This window comes from Gobio gobio (assembly GCF_949357685.1).
Source record: "Gobio gobio genome assembly, chromosome: 15".
Classification (NCBI taxonomy): Eukaryota; Metazoa; Chordata; class Actinopteri; order Cypriniformes; family Gobionidae; genus Gobio; species Gobio gobio.
Window position 1 is genome coordinate 47692994 of NC_137108.1, and position 13799 is coordinate 47706792.

General features: G+C 34.8%; 1 protein-coding gene across 1 annotated transcript in view; it reads right to left on the reverse strand.

Moving 5' to 3' along the window:
- Positions 1 to 6175: 6175 nt before the first annotated feature.
- The window catches only part of slc9a1a (solute carrier family 9 member A1a), an 80308-nt gene continuing 72684 nt past the window's right edge, over positions 6176 to 13799 (reverse strand). Inside the window, exons 9-12 of the mRNA XM_079836734.1 lie at positions 10877 to 10991; positions 10669 to 10770; positions 10324 to 10405; positions 6176 to 9195 (exon numbers count right to left, since the gene is read on the reverse strand). Of these exons, the coding sequence (XP_079692860.1) occupies positions 8891 to 9195; positions 10324 to 10405; positions 10669 to 10770; positions 10877 to 10991 (604 nt within the window). The 3' untranslated portion in view covers positions 6176 to 8890. The remainder of the gene's footprint in view (positions 9196 to 10323; positions 10406 to 10668; positions 10771 to 10876; positions 10992 to 13799) is intronic.

Consider the following 13799-nt stretch of genomic DNA (forward strand, 5'->3'; position numbering starts at 1 on the left):
TGGGCTGATTGATTGTGTGTGTGTGTGTGTGTGTGTGTGTGTGTGTGTGTGTGTGTGTGTGTGTGTGTGTGTGTGTGTGTGTGTGTGTGTGTGTGTGTGTGTGTGCGTGTATGTGTAGAAACTGTACATTATTTAAATTGTGGTTGATCTGATTGTGCATTATTGTGACAGCGCAATAACTACGATTTGTACAATAATAATGAGTTATGAGTGTAATGTAATGAGTGGATTGTGTAATATTGTGAATTGTGCAATGTGAGGTGTGTGCAATAATGTGGATCATGCAATATGAGAATGTGCAATAATGTTTGATGGTGACCGCAGCCCCCGGGACAACGGATGGAAATTAGCCTTCGGCTACAATCCGGTGTGTTTACATTCATGTACAATCGTGTCTGTTCATTAACACACACTGTCCCTATTAAATAAATAAATAAAAGTATTGGGACATCCCTCCAAATCATTTATTTTTTATTACCAGGAAAATTCCCATTGAGTTTAAGTAACTCTTCTCCCACAGAGAGTGCAATGCAAAGTGTGGGATGCAGTGGGGTAAAGCACGCCACCACTGGACTCTGGAGCAGTGGAGACGTGTTCTCCGGAGTGACCAATCACGCTTCTCTGTCTGGCAATCCGATGGACGAGTCTGGGTTTGGCGGTTGCCAGGAGAACGGGACTTGCCTGACTGCTTTGTGCCAAGTGTAAAGTTTGGTGGAGGGGGGATTATGGTGAGGGGTTGTTTTTCAGGGGTTGGGCTTGGCCCCTTAGTTCTAGTGAAAGGAACTCTTAATGCTTCAGCAAACCAAGACATTTTGGACAATTTCATGCTCCCAACTTTGTGGGAACAGTTTGGGGACGGCCACAGCATGACTGCGCACCAGTGCACAAAGCGTCGCTCCATAAAGACATGGATGAGCGAGTTTGGTGTGGAGGAACTGACCTCAACCCGATAGAACACCTTTGGGATGAATTAGAGCGGAGACTGCGAGCCAACATCAGTGCCTGACCTCACAAATGCACTTCTAGAAAAACGGTCAATAATTCCCATAAACACACTCCTAAACCTTGTGGAAAGCCTTCCCAGAAGAGTTGAAGCTGTTATAGATGCTGAGGGTGGGCAAACTCCATATTAAACCCTACGGATTAAGAATGGGATGTCATTAAAGTTCATGTAAAGGCAGGCGCCCCAAAACTTTTGGCAATACAACGATGATATAAGTGATCACCTGGATTTAGACCTATATATATTGTATTTATATAAAGCATTCAAAGGCAATATGTCTCATATAAATGTCAGCAAAAAAAATCCTGGCTGCTTGTCATTATCCATGGATCACTGGATGTTTGGCGAGTTGTATTCGTGCTACACACATTCATAATACATAGAACATACTTGTTTAGCAAGTAATCCTAAACAAGTAACTACTCAAGAGAGTGTGATTTCAGATGCATTCAAATGACAGAAAACTGATGCTTTTAGCAAATGGAGACTTTATTTGTGTATCTTTGATGACCATAAATGTTATTTCCCAGAATGCAAGAGAAAAACGCTGAAGCTGTAGGCGACTTGACAAACACAGTGAATCTTTGTAGTTCTACTCTCTTCAAAAACGTTGACATTGCAGATTACTCTTACATTTTGATATACTTTTTTCTTGTATATAAAATAAACATTTTGTCGCAAATACATTATGATGCACTTCATCAAATGACATAGATTATATGACAGCAGATTAATAACATTCAGACAAACGCAGCTGATGTTCAACAACTGTAACCTCAGACTCAATGTGCAGGAAATAATCATTTCTACGAGTTAACCTGGTGCAAAACCCTACAGGTCGGCTCATATAAAACCAATCAACGCATTTCAAATGACCTTTACACCATACAGAGAGGTAAAGTCTATGCGTTTACCGTGGTAAATCATTAAATGAATGGCTTAATTATTGCTATAATTTAAGAATGATCCTGTTTGAACAGTTCTGTTCACGATAAAGTGCTTCAAACGGCTTCTTAAATTCAATGAGGAAAGACTATAGGCTACATCTGTGTTTAGAAACAGAAGTTATGAAGATGAAAGCTCACGGTTATATTAGCAAGAGCTGAACAGGTTGTATTTGGTGTCTTTTGGTCAAATAAATAACAGCACATAATTCATGCACATTTCAGTAAATGGGTTTATAAAGTCATTTGATTTAGAGTTTAAGAACAATACGCATGTTACAGTTCCTCAGTCAAATATTCATCATGTTCAACAACCCTGAAACAGAAGCGAAAGATTACAGTCATTTCCACGGCACCAAACAACATGAGATAAGACATTGACTGGTCATTTAAAGTCAAGTGGCTTCATGTACAGACATATTAACATCACACACTCATTTCAGAGAACAGGTTTGTTCAGTCTTTTACGTTAGTTAGTCGCTTCCCAGCGTCACACATAACATTAAAGTGTCTGGAGTGAAACCATAAGCATCAGTGAAAAGACAAAAGAGCATGAATGATCAAACTACCTGAAACCGTAAATAAGCTTTTATGATTATAAGCAGCACAGGGCATAAATCCCGTCTGAATCTGCATGATCACACACAACTTGCAGCATGCACAGAAAAAGGCAAAATAATGTAAACTCGCAGGATCGTGCTTCATGATACAACCGTAATAAACTCTGACAACAGAAGGCAAAGCTAAAGTAAACCATCGTGAACCGAACATCACATAAAAAGGCTTTATGGTGAATATGAGTAGAAAATTACATAACGTTGCCACGCAATAAAAAAAAGAAAACACAAAGACAAACAAAATGCTTAAAATATATGCAAGCTAGCACACTTCTTAAACACACGGAATACCATTGAAACAAACTTGTCATTGGCATTCAGCTTCAAACACAAATAGAGCTTAAAGGAATATTTCACTCAGAAATGTCAATTCTATCATTACGTATAATCACCCTCAAGTCGTTTAAACGGTTAACTAAAAAAAGTTCAAAATAATTATTCTTATTTCAGTTAGTTCAGCAACAATTCTCATTTTAATTTAGTTAACTTGAAGTACTAAAATAAATCAAATTAAAATAGAAAGTAATAAAAAACTATATAGACATATAAAAAACCTACTAAAAATTACAAAACACAATGAAATTACTACAACCGGAAAATGGAAAATATAAAAAAATGAGTGCTGTCAAATCGATTTGATTAATTCATGAATTACATCCATCATAAAAGTTTTTGTTTACATTATGTATGTATGTATGTATGTATGTATGTATGTATGTATGTATGTATGTATGTATGTATGTATGTATGTATGTATGTATGTATGTATGTATGTATGTATGTATGTATGTATGTATGTATATATATATATATATATATATATATATATATAAATAAAAGTAAAAAGTAACAAAAAAGTTAGATGCGATTAATCGATTTGACAGCAGTAATAAAAATTAAACAAAATATTAACTATAGAAAAATGTTAATTAATAATATAACTAATTGCATCTAAAAAAACCCCTAATGCTCCTCTGGAAAATATACAATTTAGTGGTGTCAAAACGATTTATCGCGATTAATCACATCTAACATACATTTTTGTTTATATAATATATATATGTGTGTGTGTGTGTATAGACATGCACGCACACACATATACACAATATATATACATATATTATGTAAACAAAACGTATGTTAGATGTGATTAATCGTGATTAATCGATTTGACAGTACTAATAAAAGTGAAACAAAATATAAACTATCGTAAAAATTTCATTAATATAACTATAATTGCATTTTTTAAAAACATATGCTCCTCTGGAAAATATACAAATTAGGCTGTCAAATCGATTAATCGGGATTAATCACATCTAACATACGTTTTTGTTTACATAATGTGTGTGTGTATACAGACATGCACACACACACACACACGCACACACACAATATATAAATACACATGTATTATGTAAACGAAAATGTATGTTAGATGCGATTAATCGATTTGACAGTACTAATAAAAGTGAAACAAAATATAAACTAAAGTAAAAATGTCATTAATATAACTATAATTGCATTAAAAAAAAAACATATGCTCCTCTGGAAAATAACAGCATACAGCTTTATAGAGTAAATAATGACAGAATTTGTATTTGCAGCTGCAATATTCCTTTAAATGTTTCCCCCTCTCCTCTTTAATGGAGACGGTCATTCGTGTGAACACTGCAGTGCATGTTGTACATTAAAGCCTCACACCGAGGCGACTCGCCCGGTAACGCCGTCCTCTGTTCTACGCTTGCGTCGCAAAACGACGGCTGTGAAACATTCGTCAAGCACAGCAGGGCAGTGAGACGAGCTCATGTCTGACTCAACACCCAAAGCCATGAGTAACCCCTTCAGACAAGTGCATGAATCTGATGAGCGCGCGCGTCCAGCTGAACAAAGGCCAAACAAGCTAAATAATTGGTCAGTTAGCATCGTAATACTTTAAAAGCAGAATATAGACATCTATGGACCTTTAGAGTTCACGGAAAATATATAGATATGATTTCACCACATCTTGATTAAAATAAGACTATCTACTCTTTGTACATGCAAAAGAGTTTCTGAATTTTATATATTATTTCTTCTTTTTAAAATACGCAATGCACCTTCAGAGCAGGATGTGCTCCGGTGTTTTGGTACTCGTGGTGCAAAGGTTTTAAAGGGAATAATTCAACACACTGCCTGAACTCCAGACTCTGCAAAGTTCTTTCAGGATACAATCACACCGTGCTCCCACTGGCAGTGATACATGTGTGTGTGTGTGTGTGTGTGTGTGAAGGCTTTCGGGACAGTGTCCAACTAATTCACGCAAACATTAGAAATACGTTTCCATTTACGCAGCTTAGTATGGAAGGCCATATCTGACAAAAGCGGTGATTATGACAAACAGTCGAAAATATCAATAATTAAATACAAAATTTGAAATTCTGACACAAGTCCTAATTACAATTTAAAAAGACACATTTACAACATACTATCAACTTACGTCATTTTGTTAAATCTCAATTTTGACTTCTCACAATTATGACTTGGTACATCATAACTCATAATTGCCACTTTAATCACATAATTATGACTTTATATCATTAATTAGTACATCATAACTTAGATTTTTTTGTCAATTTCCCCTTTCTATCATAATTATGACCATCTCACAATGAGTTAATGTCATAATACCTTTGAATTGTCGTCATAATCACATAATTTTGACTTTTCACCTCACAATTATGACTTGGTACATCATAACTCATTATTTCCTCTTTTTAAAATCACATAATTATGACATTTTATCTAATAACTTTTACTTTTTAATCTCACAATTTCCACTTTATCATATAATTATGACTTTATATCATCACTTTGACACAATTATGGCTTAGTATGTCATAACTTATATATTTAAATATAAAAAATATCCTAATTGTGGCTTAGAGTGTCATAATTTTGTGTGTCAATTTTTTACCACCAATATGACTTTTATCTCAATTTCACATTTTTGTCATAATTTCCACTTATCATACGACTTTTTATCTTACAATTATGACTTGGTACATCATAACTCATAATTGCCACTTATCACATTATTATGACTTAATCTCACATTAATTAGCTGTCAATTTCCTCCTTTTATCATAATTATGACCATCTCATAATTTAGACTTTTTTATCTCCCAATGACTTAATGTCATAATAACTTTGAATTTTTGTCATAATTTCCACTATCACATAATTTTGACTTTTCACCTCACAATTATGACTTGGTACATCAAAACTCATAATTTCCTCTTTTTAAAATCACATAATTATAACTTTTTATCTAATAACTTTGACTTTTTAACAGATGTTTTTATCAATTTCCACTTTATCACATAATTAGGAATTTTTATATCATAACTTGTATATTCTAATATCATAAATTTCATAATTGTGGCTCAGAGTGTCATCATTTTGCCTTTTTATCTCATAATTAGGAGTGTGTCAATTTTTACCACCAATATGACTATCTCATTTTCACATTTTTGTCATAATTTCCACTTTTTATCATATTACTTTTTTTAATCATAATTTTGACAATTATGGCTTAGTACATAACTTACTTTTTGTCAACTTCCACTTTTTATATCATTATTGTGGCTTGGAGTGTCAATTTTCCTTTTTTTCTTTAATAAATATGAGTTAGTGTCAATTTAGATTTTTTTTTGTCATTACGACTTATCTCATAATTTTGACTATTTTACAATTATAATTGTAAAAGTTAGTATGTCATAACTGACTTTGTCAATTTCCAATTTTTATATCAATTCTGGCTTAGGGTCGTAATTTTGGCATTTTATCTCATAATTATGAATTAGTGTGTCAGTGTCGACTTTTGATGTCATAATTATGACTTTTTGTCTTATAATTTTAATTTTTTTTCCCCACCATTTATCTCATACTTAAAACTTAGTGTCTTAATTTCTACTTTTCGATCTGAATTCATAATTATGACTTGCATTCCCAGTTTCAAAATGGGCTCCCAATCGTAAGACCTCAGATACACATAAAATATACTAGAAAGTCATATGAATGATTGTTGTACTTTTATGGAGATAGAAAGACGAGGTCGCTATTAACTTTTATGGAAAAGAGTTGCGTGAAGAATAAAAAAAATAAAAAAATCTATAGCCATGGGGTGGGGGGGGGGGGTGTTTGGTTTATGAAGAGAGAGTGAGTAAATAAGGATATTTTGCATGAACTCTTCCTTCAAATCAAGGTTTGTTGATAGAACGGTCCAGATCTTTTTCAGAGCGGTCACCAAAGCGCTTGAGTGCATTTAAAGGGAATAAAAGATGAAAAATGTTATATAAAGTATGAGCAAAGAAAACAAAACAGAATACATGATCACAACCAATCAAATTGGTCTTTTTGGTGTAAAATAAAGTCTTTACATATGCAAATCTCCACGAGTCTCTAGCTCCTCCTCAGGTTTGTTTTGTGCACTGCAAATAGAGCGTGACTCGAATGGCCCTCCACGTGTGGTCAGCGCGTCAGCGAAACAATATTCCAGAGTGATATTATAATTAGCCAGAGTAATTATGCACCATCTGACTGATAAATATAATAAAGGCCATAACGTGCCCGGTTTCATATTGCTCCTGATAAACAAATGGAATTCCCCTAGAGCTAAAACATAACTAGTGACACTCGCGTCACACATTTATGCACAAACAAAAACGACAAGAGAAGCGTTTGACCTGAATATAGAGTGAGACTGAACAGTGCGAGCGTTTGGTAATGCATAGATCTGTTCCCCTGTGCGGAATATGACTATCCCACAGTAAATGCCAGAGCGGCAACATTTACATGCTGACACGAGATCCAACCAGGCGTGATGTGACCAGCAATAAAACAAACCGATGAGATCCACTGGGGCTCAATGACTAAATGTCCTGTCATTCGTCGCTAGTTGGGATTAAATCTTTTGAATCGCATCATGTCTGGTAAGGACACCGTGTCCCATTCACACCAAGAACAAGAGCTATAACGATACCTATACAGGGATGGGATATTTCCATATTTTCCCACATGAACTGCGTAAATCTGAGAATATGAGTTTGGGGGGGTGTGTGTGTCGGGGGGTGTTTACAGTGCGATGATTGAAATCGCATAATGGTCTTAACAACAAAAACTGAAAAATGTCGCAATTTCTATTGCATTTATTTAATGCACGGATTGCTGCACGAGCTCACGGCGGCTATTAGCATGTTAGCTAAAGCGCCAAACATGACGTTGAGACGGTTACTCACCAGTTGCCCAGTAACTTTAACAATGCATGGTTGTGAGAATGTAATATGGCTTAGTGCGATCATCAAATGGCAACAGTTGTGATTATATAAATATATAATCAGATGCGCAGCATGTTTCAGAGTAAAGCACAGCACTTGCGATTCACAGTAAATGCTGCAAGTGCTGTGTGTGTTTGAGTCGCTTTTAATTTGCATTCGGGAATGCAACGTGTGCCAACCAGCTTCCCATAGTTTACAAATCTGCTTTCCACTAAAATTGGTTTAATGTTTGAAAGCAAAGAAATTAAGGCAACCATAAATGTTAGTACTGTATTTTTACTGTTGTTCTTTAAAATAAAATAATTATTGTTATTATTTATATGACAGCAACAATGATAACAATTCTATTAATACTTTAATTATAACATTGTATTATAATGCAAAATTAAATACTTGATTAGTCAATTTTACGATACGTATTAATTGTATGCAATTCAATCAAATATATAATTTTTAATCATAATAAAGGGTTCAGGTTGTCCTCCTTTTTTTTCCTTCATCTGATCAAATGACTGACTATATTATCACCCACAGCAACGCAAAAAAATGTTCTGTCGTTGGTTTTATTGTCTGCAAATGCTCGAGCTCTTTAAAATGGTGGATTCTGATTGGCAATCAGCCATCAAAATCGTTCAGAAAGTGATTCTAACGATCAGCTAACGATCGTTATCGTTGTTGTGACGACTGCTATCCTTTTAAATTTAGAGTGATTTTTATAACTATATGTTTAAACGATATCGTTATAACTATTGTGCTTGGTGTGAACACGCCTTTAGGCTTAAAATAAAAAGTACAACGACAAGCGGAAAAAACAAATGGCTATTTTTGATCGCTCCCTTTCATTTTCTTTATTTTGGTTCATCAAAAGTTTGGTTTTCCTGACGTTCTTGTTTTGGCGTTCTATAGAACATAAATCTGTCCTCCATGTCCCAGCGGTTACGGACCGCAGATACAGTCTGAGAGGAGACGGCCGGAGCTCGTTCATCCTCCTTACGACAGCCGCCCGCTCTCTCAGAGGAGGAAGGGCTCGTCCTCGTCTTCCTCTGCGGCGGGGCCCGGGTCGCTCAGACAGCGCATGAGCCGTTGCTGCGGCTCCTTGTCGTCATCCTCGTTGGCCGCTTTGTCCTTTCTCTCCTTCACAGAAGAGGGTGCTTTCATCATCAGGCCGCCCTCCTCATTGCCGTCCTTCGGTTTGCTTCCTTTGGTGCCGAACTCGTCCACCACGTTGACGGACTCTGGGCTCTGCGGTGAGGCCAGGTCCACTTTAATGGTGGGGATGCTTTCTGTCATGGACTTGATGCCCCACGCTTGAGGGTCTGTGTGACGGAAGAGTGAAAATAGATTTCCTTATCAGTATTTTACTCCAGTGTTATTATTAAACAAAAATGTTCGTTCACTGAAACAAAGCTGATATAAAATATAAATATTAGATGAAAAACTTGGATATTTCATTGGATATTAGAAATGTTTAAGTTGAAATTCTAAAATGACTAACATTAAAACTAAATAAAAATATATTTAAAAATAAAAGAGAATACAAATTACAAAACTTAACAAAAGTACTCAAATTTAAACGAAAATTAAAATGACAATTTCAAAATATATAAATCAAATATTACAGTATATAAATAATAGTAAAATAGCACTGTTTTATTAAAGATATAAGTATAATTAATACATATCATATATATAATTTGCTATGGACTATAAATATTTCTTGATTTGTTTTTGTCCCATTGGCAGTTTTTTTTCTTCTTGTTGGAACTTAAAATCTAACACAATTTTATAAGGTTTATGCTTAAAACAAGAAAACTATTTATCAATATTTATCATTTAACAATCTAAAAAATAGTCTAATCTTACTAAATTGTGCTTTTCAAGAAAATTAATTTATTTGATTTTTATAGTTTATTAAAGTATTTTTACTGGAAAATAAGACAAAATTATTTGTTACAGTGCATTTTATACAATAAAAATAAATAATTTACTGTAATATGGGATTCAAGATGGTTCTCTGATTATTGTAATATGACATTTCTTGCCTTCTATGACCCGTAATGGCTCTTAAAACATCTCATATCCCATACAAAAAAAAGCACCATTCTTACTATAGTTTATGCCAAAGTATAAGGTATAGGATTTAGGATGCTTCAAATAGTGTATAAAGCTTTCAGATTCTTTTTGCACCGTTTGATTTCTTTTATGATGACAATGGTGGTTAATATCCATTCACCACACTTCTATTGTAATAATAACTTGGTAGATGGACATAGAGTTGAAATCTGCTGAATCAATAGGGGGCGCTGCGCAACAACTGAAGCCTGAATTGATTCACCGCACATTGAGTGAGAGGAAAGACCTGGGGCTGAACCCAGTCAGAGCGAGAGAAAAAGAGATCCTAAAGTCATCTATCTGTGACACAGCAGAGTAAACGGCCGGCTCACCCGAAGCCAGGCGAGCTCGAGCAATGGTCGGTGAATCAGGAAGCCCAGCTGGAACAGTGAGGTGATTGTTCATCAGTGATATCTGAAAGCAGCGAGAACATTCTATAGTGGTTAATAAAGCACAGTACAGCTATCAATGGCTCTTATGTGGCAACTGAGATGAGGTCTTATACACTGCCACTATGCATTTATACTAGAGTATAACATTTCATTGAGATGCACAAAATTGCTGAAATTAAATGATTTTGACCTCAAATTAAATGATTTAAGATTTTGGAAAGACACAACTTATCTAATCAGTCAATACTGATCATTTTGTCGTATCCAATTATGAATCAATCAAACCTTCTTTTCCAGCTCTTTTATTTTCTTCCGTTTGATGAGGATGTCGCTCCAGCCGTCCTCATACGGATCAGCCACCAGTGTGTGTCTGTTGTACGAGCGCAGCTGAAAATACAGAAGACAATCTAGTCTGACCCGAATTAGATCTCATGAATGAATTAAATACAAAAGAGCCTTGTTTGAGAATGTGAAGTGAAGGGCTGACGCTCACTCTCTGGCGGGTCCTCTGCAGGTTTGTGCGCAGGATCTTCCGGATCTCTTCCTCACGGGCCTTGGAGAGCTGCGGCAGCGCTCGGTCCTGAGGAAGCTTCTTGGGCTGGATGTTCCTGGAAAACAAAGTGAAAAACTCAGACCTATACGTTCTATAAACATTACAGAAGTCCGGCCTAGGAAAATTGACACCTTCAGCCTTTATGTGAATTTTATATATATAAAAAAAAAAATGTATAAGCATATTGCATAGAATTGCTTGCCGTTAATTCTTTTATTTATGGTAACGCAATGAAACATGTAAATTGTGCGGATATAATTTTTGGCCAGGCTGTAATAAAATATAAGAAATTATGAACACATGCAAAAACAAGAGAGAACCAACAAATATTATAGTAAAAACCTAGTGCTGTCAAAAGATTAATCGTGATTAATCGCATCCAAAATAAAAGTTTGTGTTTACATAATATATGTGTGTGTACTCTGTTAATTATTATTTATATATAAATACACACACAAGCATGTATATATTTAAGAAAAAAATATTATTTTTATATATAAAACATTTATATTTATATATATTATAGATTATATAAATGTATATACAGTATATACATGCAAATATTTCTTAAATATATACATGAACGTGTGTGTATTTATATATAAATAATAATTAACAGAGTACACACACACATATATTATGTAAACACAAACTTTTATTTTGGATGCGATTAATCGCGATTAATCTTTTGACAGCCCTAGTAAAAACTAGTGCTGCTCAAATTAACGCACCGTCCGTTTTTAGATCATTTTTTGCCCAGCGTTACATTATATGATCCCGCTCTTATTCATGTAATGCTTTCAAACAATCGAAGTGCAACAAGACACAAGAGAACGCGCTGTCTGTCAATGTCCTGTCTGTGTGGCTGCGTCTCATTGAGGGACACACACACGCACGCACACAAGCGCGCCAGTCTCGTGCACACATCGAGTTCTCTTTTGCTCTTGAACAAACAATAACAAAAACAACAACAGAATTTTGCCAAACGACAGTTTTGTCGAGTAAAGTCTTAAATGAACTTGTGAGAAAATGAGATGCGTGGGAAAGCGCGTCAGATCCGCGTCATGTTCGGCAGCAGATCTTAAAGTGACAGGAGCACTGATGATGCCTGTCATTAATGTTCATCAGAGAACAACGGGAACAGAGAAAATTGTAGCTTTAATGATGATTAATCTATATTTAATTTATTATGTATGCAGTTAAGAAAATGTTTGATACCTATAACATTTCTGTATATGTCTAACAGGGAAGGCCATGGGTAAAAATAACATTTATTATCTTGGGTTTATGTAAAGATTGTTTTAAGTTCACTTAAATTAAAAGTTGTTATTTTTTAAAGCCTAATAAATGTTGAAATTGGTAGCTTTCAGTTATACTGTAATGTAACGTCATTAATGTTTCATAGAGACATCAGTGATACTGACCTTCCTTTACAAAGATGACATTACAACACACATTTAAAATATACTGTCTTTAAACTGTTTCTACATTAATTTGGAGAGTAACCGAAATTAATACAATATCAAAATAGTTAAAACTTAATGATGATTAATAACAGAAAGAAATGTGATTAATTAGTATAAAAAATTGAATTGATTCCCAGCACTAGTAAAAAAAGATTATCTGGTAGTCAATATATTCTTTTTCCTGTGAGCTTCTTGTTTTTGCATAGTAAAATAAAACCGTTGCCTTTTTTGCAAGCAATTTTGTCATATAAACACATTAACCAAATGTAGCATTTTGTTCTTATATGACATTTAAAATATTTTTTAAATATTAAATTTTTCCTCATATTTTGATGGTTTCATTAAACTTGTAGGGACATATTCTTGACATATTCATATTCATGCATTCAATGAATTTCTCACCTACTCTAATGCATGCATATAATTTATTCCACAAATCCTCCTTTCATTTTGACAACTGAAACATGCTATAATCATTCTTTAAAGCTACACTGTGTGATATTTTCCCCCATCTAGCGGTTAAAAGGTATATGACCATCCAGTGAATATTAGCTTCTCTTCCTCTCAATTCCGATTTCGTTTTAACTCCTACGGTGGCCGATTTAGTCCAAGATTAACATGGCTTCCAGTTCGACCTCGTCCACATTCGACACGGTGCCATCGAGTGTTAAAACGCGAAAGGCGAAGCTTGAATTTACGGGTATGTCCCTCTTTGGCTAATGTACTTTCAAGATGGAGGGGCAATATGACGACCCGCATTCGAACCCATTACCCATATGTATTTTCAATGGCATATTATAAACTTACGAGAATACTTTATTACTTGAAAGAAGTAAATATACATTAATGAGCACATATATTTTTGAAAGAACTAAGTGTTTTTAGCTAAGAATAAACTAAAAAAGTTACACAGTGTAGATTTAAATTTGCAAGTCTGTAAGTTTTGCCTCTGTCGCCACCTCTGTTTGAAACCTGCAATAGCCCACCGGGTGGGAAAACAATCAAAACGTCTCCATTGACTTTGTATTGCGTGAAGCGCCTCCTTGTCATTTCTGACTTGTAACAAAAAACAGAACAATGTTTAAAAGCTGATATGTGACAAGGTGTACAGCAAACAAGCCAAAAAACCCAGAACTAAAAACCCAGAAGTTTTTATAAGCTGTTGACCCAAAAACGAGCGTTTAAGGACAAAAAAAGTGGATACAGGCAATTGACACATGTTATATTACACTGAGAACTACGCCCACTAGAGCGGAACGTGATCAGCGACAGTAAATATAATATATAAAACTGACATTTGATTTAACAGTGACAAAATGTTTACTGAACACAAAGGCATACTGAGGCATACTGAGTGTCAGTCTCCGAAAATGTACCCATTCTTCCTGCTGAAGCTT